At 41.6% G+C, this 14,621-nt stretch overlaps 1 protein-coding gene across 6 annotated transcripts in view; it reads right to left on the minus strand.

Moving 5' to 3' along the window:
- The window catches only part of SRGAP2 (SLIT-ROBO Rho GTPase activating protein 2), a 208,425-nt gene that overhangs the window by 135,000 nt on the left and 58,804 nt on the right, over positions 1-14,621 (minus strand). For all 6 annotated transcript variants that reach the window (XM_081193417.1, XM_081193416.1, XM_081193415.1 and 3 more), the window contains exon 3: positions 12,153-12,345. In XM_081193417.1, coding sequence (XP_081049543.1) covers positions 12,153-12,345 — 193 coding nt within the window. The remainder of the gene's footprint in view (positions 1-12,152; positions 12,346-14,621) is intronic.

Below are 14,621 nucleotides of genomic sequence, written 5' to 3' on the forward strand. Positions count from 1 at the left end.
TAAGGACTAACCCTACAGTAAAGAGATCGCAATCTGAAAAAGACAGACAAGACAGACAGGATATTCTGGGAAAGAGAAGAGCAGAGGTGGAGGTTAAAAAGAAGGGTTTTGCTTTCATAAAAATTAAAAACTCACTCAATGATAGCCATGCATACACAAGAACTGTCACTTATAACTGGAGGGTGATTGCCTCTGAGGGAATTTCATGGAAGGGAAGCTAATAGCATTTCTAACTAAAACTACAAAGGAATTTAAGCACCACTAAATGCAGCTACTGTACCATGCAAGCTGACTTTTGCTGTGAAAGTGGTGAATGCTCTGATTTAGATTTATGACCACCCAAGGAGAAGGCTTCAAACGTGCAGTGCTCAAAAGGGATCCCTTCATGTAGATCAAACATCGACTCCAATTCATTACTTCTGGTTGGATATTATTGCTCCAATGCCTCAGTGTGAAAAGGATTAAAGGATGATATTTCCCCAAAGACTGGAGCTGGTTTAACTATACCAGGTTGCTTGTGCTCAAATACAAATACTTCCCCTCTCTAAAAAAATATATTAAAAAATCAGCATAGGCTCGTGAAGTTTGGTAAGAAGACCCGTTTTCTTCCTTGTTTAAAAATATGGTGCTCACTGCTAATGCCTGCTTCCCAAACAATGATGATAAACCAGGAAGCAAAGCCGAGGGGAAGAGAGAGAAGTTTGGGCTTCTGCTTTCGGCTCAGTTGGTAGAGCACAGGACTCTTAATGTCAGGGTCACGGGTTTGAGTCCTACACTGCATAAAAGATTCCTGCATTGCAGGGGGCTGGAGTAGACGACCTCTGTGGTCCCTTCCATCTCTCTAGTTCTATTATTCTAAGTACAGTAGTACCTCGGGTTAAGAACTTAATTCGTTCTGGAGGTCCGTTCTAAACCTGAAACTGTTCTTAACCTGAGGTACCACTTTAGCTAATGGGGCCTCCCGCTGCCGCCGTGCGATTTCTGTTCTCATCCTGAAGCAAAGTTCTTAGCCCGAGGTACTATTTCTGGGTTAGAGGAGTCTGTAACCTGAAGCGTTTGTAACCCGAGGTACCACTGTATGTCAAAATAAGAGGCAATAATTTTGGCACAACCATTTCTGGTTTTGTGTGACAGTTCCTATGCTCATGTTGAGCCCAGATCTCAGCTGCAGTTAATAGTGGTAAGTTCACCAATGTAGGTAAAAGTGCCCATAACAGTCAAGATATAAACATGTTGTTGTGACACAAAGTATTTCAATGACTTGTTACTAACTGAATCATTTCACAGTCAGTGGCATACATCTAGCTTTCATTATTCAAAAAAACTCAGGGCAGGGTTGAAACAAAAAGGTTCCTGCTCGCTTTCCATTGAACAACTGCATAAATGCTGCAAATAGACGGAGCTATGAAAATTTTTAATAATCCCAGATGTAATGCAAGCCTTTGACATTGACTCTTAAGTTATGTATTCACTAATAATGAGGATTCTCTGCCTGTGGCAAGAGGGTCAGAGGTTAACACATTATACCTCAGGCAGCAAGTAGGACAGGGTTTGTACTACCTGATAAGCTATTTTGGATCAGCACGGGTGCCTGTTAAACTAGTTTACAGACTTAATTTACAGGTTTGATGTTACGAAGTAGAATTTCAACCATTTACAGTACAATTCTATACTTCTATAGTGCACTTGGTACACTTAGAAGGAAGTCCTATTTAATTCAGTGAGGATTATTCCCAGGTATATGATTACCGTGGTACCTCGGGTTAAATACGCTTCAGGTTACAGACGCTTCAGGTTACAGACTCCGCTAACCCAGAAATAGTACCTCGGGTTAAGAACTTTGCTTCAGGATGAGAACAGAAATCGTGCTCCGGCGGCGCGGCAGCAGTGGGAGGCCCCATTAGCTAAAGTGGTGCTTCAGGTTAAGAACAGTCTCTGGTTAAGAACGGACCTCCAGAACGAATTAAGTTCTTAACCAGAGGTACCACTGTACACTCTTAAACACCCTGGTGAACTTTCCAATCAGAACTTTCCTCATCCTCTGAAGGCTTTCAAAATTTATGTTGAAACAGAATGTATCTGAACATTTGCAGGACCAATTCAATACAGCAAAATCAACTGGCATTCCTAGTGTTTTGATTTACAAAACAGGCCCACTGAGTCACTGTTGAGTACCGTATTTTTCGCTCTATAAGACACACCAGACCACAAGACGCACCTAGTTTTTAGAGGAGGAAAACAAGGAAAAAATATTCTGAATCTCAGAAGCCAGAACAGCAAGAGGGATCGCTACGCAGTGAAAGCAGCAATCCCTCTTGCTGTTCTGGCTTCTGGGATAGCTGCGCAGCCTGCATTCGCTCCATAAGACGCACACATATTTCCCCTTACTTTTTAGGAGGGAAAAAGTGAGTCTTATAGAGCAAAAAATACGGTAATTCAAACAAAGGCTAGGGAATAAAGCAGGTCTCTCGAAACAGTATGTGCCAAATACACTCCTAGGATCATGGGGAGGAAAGGAAAAGTTCTGAATAGTTTAACATGCCCGTTTACCATATTTAAAATACAAACACACACAAGATAAAAGACGGCACTTAAGAGGTTGATATTAATTTTTCAAATCTAATGACTGATATTTAGAAGTTTAGCCCTCAGTAGCTTGCAATGAGATTTAAGTATTAAAATACAACAGCTTATAGATTTAATTCCCAGATCTTAACATCTGTTACAAGATGAAAGTACTTAGGAAATGGAATATCAAAAAGATATTTCTAATTAAAACTAGTTATAATTAAAACTAGTGATTGTTTATAATCCACCCCGCCACTGAACATACCCAGACACAAGATAGAGGATATCAAACAAAATGTAACATGCAACAATAAAACTACAACAAAATCTTAATAAAAACATCAATATCCTTCTTTTTCTTGCTGTGATTAATCAATGTTATCATTAATGGCATGTATTCTTTTTATATTAAATATATGCATCCTTTTTGTATTAAAATATTCAATAAATCCATTTCATCATTAATGGCATGCTGAAATTTAACAATCCACACACTCCATAATACAAGGTGTTCTTAGATCACTTAGGAAAATGCCCGAGTGATAATAGAATTTTCAAGGTTTAGCACTGTTTTCATATACAAGGCTTATTTCTTTCAAACCACTTAAAGTCATAATGCGCTCTTTATTCTAATTATATACTTTTAAGATTTTCAAGCAGTGGTGATCTTTAGGCTCATTTCCCCCACACCTCAAGTCCTTAAAAAAAACCACCATAATCACCACCCAATATTCTAGTTGTGAACATCTGTTGTTTACAAGTGCTCAGCCTGAAGGCTGCCAGGCTTGTCTGCATCCTCTTCAGGACACAGGCAGCCAAAAAGTCGCCTGAACTTCATGCTGGGATGTCCTGGCTGCTCTGATAGTTGGAAGTTGACAATTGCTGCTTAGCATCTCACTTCCGAAGATTATCCTCATTTTCTAAAGCCATTTTATCATCCTGTCTTAAAATAGGCCGCAGTGTTACTTTTGTTTAGCTGCTTGGTGAGATATGGCAGAGAACATGCTTTGTATATAGACTGTTTCAAGGTCCCTGGCAGGTCTAGTTAAAGGAACTCGGGCAAGAAGACTTAGAAAAGTCTCTCACCCAGGACACGCAGAGCTGCTGTCAGTATCATCACCGCCACCCAAAGAATACCAGGATAGCAAACAACAAACTACAAAAACAATTAAAGAAAAAACAAGCATCCTCACAACTACTAATTTCAAAGTTGCCAGAAACAATGTCTTTCAACCACCATGTGCCTAGGTGAACAGGAATGCTTTAAAATTCCACCTAAACATTAACACTGAGGGAGACAGACACACCTCACCAGGAAAAATGATCCACAAATGGGAGAGTCCTATCAAGAAGGTTCTGTTATGAGTCAGTGCCAACCAGGCAGCCTCCAGAGACAGCACCCCCAACAGGATCTCCCCTGTAGACTGTAAGAACTGAGGTGGTTGATACTGGTGGAGGTGCTCTTTTGGATATTTGGGTGCCAAGCCATTTAGGGCAAATATTAACAGCTTGAGTTGGGCATGGTAGCTCACTAGGAGCCACACACAGTGCTTTCAGGACTGGTGACCTGTGGTCCCATTGGGCTAAACCAGGGGTCAGCAACCTTTTCCAGCAGGGGGCTGGTCCACTGTCCCTCAGAGCTTGCTGGGGGCCAGACTATTTTTTTTTGGGGGGGGGGGGAATGAACGAATTCCTATGCCCCACAAACAACCCAGAGATGCATTTTAAATAAAAGCACACCTTCTACTCATGTAAAAACACCAGGCAGGCCCCACAAATAACCCAGAGATGAATTTTAAATAAAAGGACACATTCTACTCATGTACAAACACGCCGATTCCCGGACCATCTGCGGGCCAGATTGAGAAGGTGATTGGGCCGCATCTGGCCCCCGGGCCTTAGGTTGCCTACCCCTGGGCTAAACCATTCACCAACCTGTACTAGCTGCAGATTCCGGACAGGAGGACCCCTGAAGCCGGACTTCCTCAGTCCAGGAATGGCTATAGCTAGTGGACCAGCCTGAGCTGGGCATAATTACTCCTAGCCACAGAGGCCACTTGGACAGATATGGCATCAATGTGTCCTCCCAGGCTATGAACATATTCCTTCAGGGGGAGTGCAGCCACTCCCAAAACATCATCTACCTAATTCCCTGATATGAGAGCTGACTACCCACGAGCACCTCCATCTTTTCAGGGTTCAGTTTCGCTTTCTTGGCCCCAATCCGGCCCATCACTGCTTCCAGGCACCAGTCCAACACCTCCACAGTCTCTCCTGATTCAGATGGAATGCACAGATAGAGCTGCATGTCATCAGTATACTGGTGACACCATGCTCCTCCTTGAAAAGAAATGTAATTAAGCATTTTGGAGACTGAGCAGGCCATCGGTGTAATTTTGCAAGACAATGTACCGTATTTTTCGCCCTATAGGGTGCACTTTTCCCCCTCCAAAAAAAGAGGAAATGTGTGTGCGTCCTATGGGCCAGTGCGTCCTATAGGGCGAAAAATACGGTATAGATATAGTGCAGGTAATTTGGCAGTATAAATGATAGAACAAATCAGAGTTACAAATGTCAGGAAAAAGTTGCTTCACTGTGGGACATTCACTTCTCTAACCTTCATATAGGTAGTTCATTATAAATTATTATTATTATTATTATTATTATTATTATTATTTAGGATGCAGCTGTGTGGAAAGCCAGAAGTGGGTCTCATCCCTGAAATCTATGTTGAACTCTCCCTTTAGCAAATGCAAGCTCCTGATTCAACTACAGTCAACTACAGGCAGGAGGGCATAATAGACTTGCCAATAAGAGCATTGTTAGCATTGGATCCTTCCATGCCACATAGCTCCTACTTCAGCAATAAGAGAAAACAGTAGCATCAGAAGTTTCCCCTGCAGGTAAATCCATTGTTCTGCATCCATTGCAGAGAGTTTGGGACTTGGAGCCAGATTTCAAACCATCTGCTACCCTGAAATAGTTCTGCTAAAGAACAAAATCTCTTGGGGCTTCCAAAGTGTTTGATTCAAAGCTTCAGTTTGAGGCCTCGGTGTCTGTTTTCCTGCACGTTTAGCAGCACCATGACAAATTCAATATTCTTCTCCCTTCACGTCAATGACCAGAAAAAGTAGCTTATTTATATATCATGGCTACAAGTGCCTGAGCTCTTCTAATGTCATGTTGGACCCGTGTGGTAGACACAGAATAAACAATGCTTCTCTGACTTCCATCCCTATAACAGCTCATGGACTGGGAGAAACTTTCTGGAGCTACTTTGGGTAAAGTAAACCTGTTACAAAGGGGCTGACAGGTTCCCCACCTTCCTTTCAAGGTAGGACAAACTTGGAGGTGACCTTTGTGTTATTTACTCACAAATACACTCCACACTATGGCCTGAACATGTGTGAAATCGGAAGACACAGATCCAAGTCAGCTCCCTTTTAGTAACCACATGGCATTAGAAACCCCAACTGTGATTGAGAGTCAATTTGAGACTGTGAATAAGTAAAGCTGTTTAATCTATACCACATTTCAAATTCAGGATGTGTGATTAAAGGATTCAAGATAAAGAAGTAAGAGATATCAGAAACCGCAAAAAAGAAAATGAAGCAGTAATTTTTCTTACTAATCCGTCCTCCAATATAGTCCCTACATTATTAGTTTTATGGCTTACATAAAGCAGCATCCTTCTTACATGCAGTTGGATGCACAGGACGTGCTGAGGCAAGGGAGACAAACAACCCCATTTTAAATTTGTGCTTCAAGGGGACAATGATAGTTGCTGGAGTGAGTGGGGAAAGGGGAAATGGAAGTGTGGGGGACAAGCATGTTGTCTGAATCCCAAGGGCCTTAAATCTTGTCATTCACTGGAAACAGGAAAGGAGAGAGGTAAATTGGGGATATTGCCCTTTTGGTCCCGTCAAATGGGCTTATTAACAGGTGAAGAACATCCCTGTGAGCGTTCATACACTGCACAATGCCTACATGTGTTGCTTTCTCTGCCCTTACAGAAGAAGAGTTTTAGAAGACATGAAAAAAATTCAAGAGAGACAGAAAGATGCTGCTATTCTCACAAAATCTTGTAAGAATTGCAGCACCGGCCTTCAAGTGCCTTCTCTCTTGTTTCAAACTGGAGGCTTTTGTGGAACGCCATGGGTGACAGACAGATGGCAGGTGACACAAACAGCTGAGATGGAAAGTAGAGGCATTTGAAGGGTCTCAGACTGATCTTCAGATGAGAGGATTCCTGAGTAGCAAGAAAGAACATGACTTACAGTTACAAGCATTTCAAAAATCCATATTAGGGGAATACCTTTAAACTGGCCAACCGTGTGTGTGTGTGTGTGTGTTGGTGTGCAAGTGTTTTGCATTTTCCTAAGCTCTTCATCAGGCTAGACAGTAAAATAAAGCGAAGTGAGAGAGGAGAGAAAAATTGTCACACCGTATGGTAAGGAGAGCTTGACTAGCAGGTATTGCTATTAGGTATTGCCCTGAGATGAATTCTGGTATTGTTTTTTATGGACAAACACAGCTACCTTTCATTCGGCTTGGAATATACTGAATTTAGCCATTAAACAGCAGAAGTGGAAGAAGAGGGTCTTCTGTCACCTGAAGATAAAACTTGATTCTCTGAGGGAACATTTCCTCCAGCTGTTAGGTAAAGTTACCAAATTTGCTTCTATTGACGTTTAGGCACACTACCAAAAATTAATCTCTCCCTGTTGTCATTCATCGTATCCCGCCCTATTTTCTCCCTAGTTTCTTTTTATTACTGTTTTCCACCTATGATGGAAATTCTGTGTCTTACCCAAAGGTAAAGGGACAAACTTGGGATTAACAGTTGGTTGTTGTAATTCCAGAGTTGAGGAATCAGTCTTTGCTATTTCTCTCCCCCCCCCCCCCAGGCTTTGGTGCAACCTGATACCTGTGTGGTACAAAAAAGAAGTTTCATCTGAATGCCTGCTACTTCCTTCCCCATTCTGCATTAAGATTCATACCGGCAGTTTTTCTCCCTGCCCCAACTTTGCTTTGCTTACCTCCTACCCTGGTGAAAAGTTCAGCAGCACTCAAAAGCTTGCATGCTATTTTGTGATACTTCAGTAGGCCTATCAAAAAGACACTAATACAGATTTAGCTAATACAGATTTTGGAGTTATTCTTATGAGCCAACAGGTCTACCTTTACTTTTTGTACAACCTGGAATATGTAAAGATCACCAGTGTTGAAGCAATGATTCTTTAACATCAACTTCATTGGACTGGCTATGTTGTTCGGATGCCTGATTATCATCTTCCAAAGCAACTACTCCCAACTTAATAATGGAAAGCAAAATACCGGAGAAAACCAAAAGAGGTTTAAAGACGCTCTCAAGGCAAATCTTTAAAAATATAGTATAAGCACTGGTAACTTGGAAACACTGACCTGCAAGCGCTCCAACTGGAGAACAACCTTTACCAAAGGTGTCATGGACTTTGAAGAAGCACAAACTCAAGGCGAAAAGAAGAATAGTGCTAAGAGGAAGGCACATTTGGCAAACCTTCATCATGATCAACTCCAGCCCAGAAACCTATGTCCCCACTGTGGAAGGATGTGTGGATCCAGAATTGGTCTCCACAGTCACTTACAGACTCACTGTTAAGACCATTTACAGATGGGTAGCCGTGTTGGTCTGCCATAGTCCAAATAAAAAAATTCCTTCCTGTAGCACCTTAAAGACCAACTAAGTTAGTTCTTGGTATAAGCTTTCGTGTGCATGCACACTTCTTCAGATACACTGAAACAGAAGTTGCCAGATCCTTCTATATATTGAGAAGGTGGGGAGGGGTATTACTCAGAAGGGTGGTGGGAATCGGAGATTGGCAGATAGCTGAGATGAGCCTGTTGACGACTCTTAACGACTGCAATAGGTCTTACAGGAAAAGGCAAGGGGTGAGGGGGTGAGAGATGGCTTAGTCATGTATAATGAGATAAGAATCCAATGTCTCTATTCAGACCAGGTCTCTCCATTGTTTTAAGTTTGGTAATGAGTTGTAATTCAGCAGCTTCTCTTTCCAGTCTATTTCTGAAATTCCTTTGTAGTAAAACAGCTACTTTGAGATCTTGTATAGAATGTCCTGGGAGATTGAAGTGTTCTCCTACTGGTTTCTCTGTTTTGTGATTCTTGATGTCAGATTTATGTCCATTTATTCTTTGGCGTAAGGTTTGGCCTGTTTGTCCAATATAGAGAGCTGAAGGACACTGTTGGCATTTGATGGCATACACAATGTTAGACGATGAGCAAATAAATAGTCCCTTAACATGTTCCATGAACATGTTAAGACCATGTTCATGGAAGACAATCTTACTCGGCTACGAGTGATCGCCAATGAAGACGAAGAAGAGACAACTTGGAACATTTCAAAGCTGTAAACAGTGATATTATCCTATAATCACCACTGACTGGGGAAAATTGATCACACCACTGCAAAACAAGCAGGGAAACCACCAAAATAGCATCTATAAGATGCAAACACTAAAACAGGAAAAGCTGCTCGTGACAGAATTCTGGCCTCCAACAAGCTATGAAATATTACCCCAAAACACAGGTTTCATGGGTTGTGAAAATTTTGCTGTAGGGATGGGTGAGATTCAGTGCTAGGAAACTGGTTATTTCCATAACTTAAAAGGTTGTGTACTCCAAATTAGAACAACGGATCATATTCACCATTTTATCTACTTTTGATACTCATCACACTTCAGGCTATAATCATATGGGAAACCAAGACACTCTGCTTTAACAAACAAAATTCCACCCATGAACAGAAAGAAAAAAAGTAATCTGCTACAACTGTTCCCCAACACTTCTGAGTAACACACACTGCAGCATTAATTAAAAGCCTGCTGGCTAGCTTAACAACTTCCATATCAAATGTTCAACTGAAACACCCAACAGAAGGAAAGCAGCAGCTATAGGCAAAATGTCTCTAATGAGAGAGCATTTCCACTAGGGAAATTTGACACCATCTTTAATCAGAAGTTTATTCTTGCACTTATCACTGGAAAAACCTAGGGGTTGTGCATTTGGACTACGCAAGAACTAACAACTACCCAAAACTGACATTTCTCTTTAATGGCACACTGAGTGCAGATCTAAAGCATTTTTAAAGCCTCCCGCTGTTGATGGAAAATGGCAGACAAAAAATGTTCAAGACACAATTATAGTTCTATAAATATGAGAAGGACACTTACAACTCTCTTTATTGGCTATGCTTAGGGGATCAGGCTTTGGTGGTGATGTAGTGCAGTGTATGTCTTAATGAGGATGTTTGCATTAAGTATCAGTTAGGGGGAGAACAAAAGGTGAACCACTTCAAAGCTGTATAAAAAGGAAGCCAAAGGGTGAAAAGTTAATGGCTTTCAGAGGAAGACTTTCTAGTAAAAAGGAAGGTTGCATCTCCCATCACAGCCAAACCGTATTCCCAAACACAGCAATTAAATCGAGTAATAAAAACAAAGCATTCTAATCCCTCAATGGCTGGAAATTAAACAGACTGAATTTAGGATGGAGGCTCATCCAGATGGATCTTTTCTCCCGAGAACAGGCTGGATATTCTGGAGCAGATATTATTGTGATCCCAACACTGATTTTACATCAAGCTGCCATCCCAGCTGCTATCCCAACAACACATTTTGAAAGGCTTCGCACATTGTCGAGCTATGCAGCAGAAGTTAGGAAGGTTCCCTTCTCCCTGTAGTCCAATACAGACAACAAGCAGGGCCTTTCCCCTTTTCCAGAGATGGGCATCTTATCCATCTGAAAGCAATACTAGATCTCATAATGAGCCAGAAAGCCATGTCTAATTTACACATCATTTGCATATCTTGCATGGCATTCCCATGAGTCTTGGAACTGCAAAACCACAAGATGTTGGCTGCATATATTCTGCCACAAAACATATCATGAATTTGGCATTCATGAAATGTGAGAAACTTGCAACCCTGGGATCAAAAAATTTGCTAGGGATATTTTAGAAGCAGGGAAGTTTAGCACACTAACATCCATTAGATTGAGTTCTCTTGGATGCCTCCAGGTTTCTGTTCTTTTAAACAATTCTATGCTATCACATGTTCATACACATCTCTGAAAACATTTGTGCTAGGAACATTTTAAGATGAAAATAAAGTTTCTAGGATAAGAACACTGAGATATTACAGAAGCACCTTTGCCAGGTGCTTCTGAGTTCATGGGCAATACATTTCCATTCTGTTCCAAAAGACTGGTATCCAACATAAAATGCTGCACAACAGGCAGATTAGCAGGGATATTGCTCAATGCAATGAAGGATTAGTGCATTTGCACAGAGTATCTTGGCCACCTTTAAGTTTGCAAAGCAAACAAAAAGTCTTGAGGGGGTACATAGTATTAGAAACCAGGTTTTTATTCAAATATCAATTTTTTAAATGAAACACGTAACTCACCAGAGCCATGGAGCTATGGGATAAAAGATCATGTCCTACTGAGACAATGAAAATGCAGAGGACTGTCCCATTTGGCTCACAATTTGGGGGGCAGTTCCCTTTAAAAGCACCATCTTCAAGTGCATACATGCAGCTCCAGAAATAAATGTAGCCGGCAGAGGAAGCAAGAATGAATCATGGTCACATATGCTCCCTAAGATCTCACTTATGACTTTGATACAAAAGCAGCTTCTCTTTCTCTTTATCCCCTCCCCCCTCAAACTGTGTGGCTGTCAGATATAGATGGTGACCCACTCTGACTGCTGTCCTTCAGGCTTGAAGGACACAGCTATACAATACTGAGCCCCCTTCCTTTGACATTGATGTCAAACAGCCTTCCATTCATTTTCAGAGGATTCGCAATCCATATCCATTCTCAAAGCCAATATAAGCAGCAGGAGAGGCTCATTTCCTCCTCTCCTTTTGCACATCCTGTCATTGATGCCAGTGATTATCATAACAGAGAATGGGAGGAGCCCCTGCTAGCAACCCATGGCAAATAGGTGGGAAATGCTGGTGCTGCTTGCATGTGTGAAACCTCTCACAGGCATCAAAGCTGAAGCACTTCAAACAAAGTCACAGCAGCCACAGTTCACAAAGATCAGCAACAAGCTACAGTGGCACAGCTTTAGGAAGAATCCTTGCTTTCCAATGGCCACACTTTATACGGACAAACACCAGTTATGTGTTAGATTTGCATCCTCCACTCTGGGGTCCTTTAACGCACAAAGAGGAGGGAAGGAAGCAGTAACAGAGGACATAAAAGTACCAGATTTCACAGGAGACTGCATCTTCCCACTGGGCAAGCAACCAAGAGATGAGCACAAGTGATGTGATGCTGCAGAGATCACATACGCTGACACAACACATTTGAGTGCCACACCCTCCCAAGCTAAATCTGGAAGGAGGAGCAGGTTAAAAACTACTGTTCAGCATTTGCTTCACAGGAAAAAACCAGACAGGGAGAAGAAATACACCACATACTTCGTTATAGACATTCATTCATTCATTCATAAATAGATAGGTTTTCATGTTATTTGTTTGTTTGTTTTACCCCCTCCCTTGCGCAAGAAAGAACACTTTACTTGAATTGCTGGTCTTTGGTGCTCCTTGTTTTTGCCAGAAATCGTTCAGCTAGCTTCTCCAAGTTCCTGGAGTAATCCATCTCGATCTCAGCCTTTTTGCGGAAAAAATCCTGCAGGTCCTGGAGCAGCTGGACTCTAAGCTCACATTGCTGATCAAGACATTTCAGTTGTTCAGTAAGCTGGGCTCGGATCTCTGTAAAACAAAGGGAGAGGGAAGCCACACACTGAGTGTTAAAACAGATTCTTAAAAAGATCATAAAATATAACAAGATGCCTGGTGGTCATAGTGCTAGAACACTGGTTAAAACTAAGCAGGCATCAGGTAAGAAACTGCCTAAGAGAGCCATGTCAGCAACTCTGAGCTACCTAAAGAAGAGCCAAAAATGTACAATCACACAGTGTAGTACCAGATAGTGTTATATACAAGTATATAATTGGAGGCAGTGTTAGAAACTGGGATAGAGACGCTAGGAGCCAAATGGCTCCTGGGACCTCGGTTGTAGGCGCCAAAACAGAATGTCTAGTTGTCACTTGGGGGAGGGGGGTTGGGAAACCCTCTTTATTATTTTCATAAGCATGACCCAATATGAAATTCACATAAGTTACACAATGTTAATATCACATTTTAAACAGAAATTGTTAATACATGTTTAATTTGGTGTTTACAATAAAAATATTGGTATCATACTTCAGTTTTCAAAATACTCTACTCTTTATTGTTAAACTCCTTAACATATTGTTTATCCTTAACATACACTTCGAGATTTCAAAGTACATACATTTCAGTAATCCTTGAGTGTCAGCCAGATGCAAAAAATGGCACCCAGACTTTTTGAGGTGCTCACAAATGGATAATCTTTAGGAATGAAATGTGCCTGGTGCCCGGCTAATTTCGAACCCTGACTGAAGGACCTGGGTTTCAAACCAATTCAGAATACATATTGGATGGTCTTAGCTTACACACACAGGGCTAAGCTGGATAGCTCAGTTGGTTAGGGCATGGTGCTGATAATGCCAAAGTTGCAGGTTCGATCCCCATATGGGACAGCTGCATATTCCTGTATTGCAGGGGGTTGGACTAAATGATCCTTAGGGTCCCTTCCAACTCTGTGATACCATGCTTCTCAAACCATATGCTCCACTTTTTGTTTTACTTCCAATCACAATGTGGTTCTCTAACATTTCATGTCAGGCATGGGGAGTGACTGGAAATGCAATGCATGGAGAGATTTTTAATCTCCCCAACCATTGGTGACAAAATAAATCCATCCCACATTGCAAATATGGGGGTGTCCCACCCCAAAGCCTAACTGTAGCAAAGGGGACAATTTTCACTGCTGTTTGGCAAGAATGAAAGAGTTAAGCCCCCCCCCCACTCCATTCCCAATTAAAATCACTCTGTCCATAATTATATTTTTAAAAGAACACACACAATATAATTGGGAATAATGCAATTAGCATCATATGTACTTTAGTCCCACTGTGTAACCCACTTCACAAGGCTACTGAGAATGAAAATGTGATGGCCCTATGTACGCTCCCCTTCACTCTTTGGAGGAAGGGCAGGATATGAATGCTATAAATATTATGTACATGCCAGTTAGTAAAATCAAGGCTAAAATTGCTCCCCATGCCTCTCACTTCCCCTCTGGCTTCTAACCAACCTCAATGTCAGCAAAAGCTCTCCATGATGAATTGTGCCTGTAGACAGAAAAATAACTATAATTGTGTTTTGGACACTGTGGCCAAGGGATAACAAAGCAACTTGGAACCCAATACAGTTCACTTACAAGGAAGGCTTTTACTGCTGAAGATTCTATCAATCAGCAGTGTCAAGGGCACATTTGGCATCCCAACGAAGCGGTCATTGTCCAAAAATGTACTGAATCTCTCTAGATAAGGGCCACAGGGCCGGCTAATGCTGCAATTCCCCGCTGTTAGCTCAAATTCCCTCCAGAGACTCTCCATCAAATTCCTTTGCAGGCTATTCCTAGGGCAAAACCAAAGCACTGATCATGCCGGGCATTCCCAGAAGACACCAATTTGGGATTATTCAATTAGCTGCTGGGACTCCAGCTGCGCCACTGCAATTAAATGCAGCACATCAAATTGAGAATACTTTGCCTTTGGAAGGTCCAACGGATTCGCATTCCCAATTGGAAAAGGTCACAAGACTGTTTCATTTTTCATGAAAAGGATGTCTTTGGGCAAAATTTTCAGGCAGATTCCTTTGGCCTGCACAGAGAGTGGTTTTAGCATAGATGACATGGCTGTTAATATACCATTTTTACTACTTGGGCAGATAAATGTTTTATTAAGACCACCCAATGCTTGCAATAGCCTTTGGAAGTATAAAACTATATATTTCTGACCCATGGGAAAGCTAAACAAGTGACATCACATCTGGCAAGTAAAAGTGCCATTCTCAGTTATTATATCAAACCCCACCAACCTACGGCCTTTGGCTAC

This window comes from Podarcis bocagei (assembly GCF_964188305.1).
Source record: "Podarcis bocagei genome assembly, chromosome: 5".
Lineage (NCBI taxonomy): Eukaryota > Metazoa > Chordata > Lepidosauria > Squamata > Lacertidae > Podarcis > Podarcis bocagei.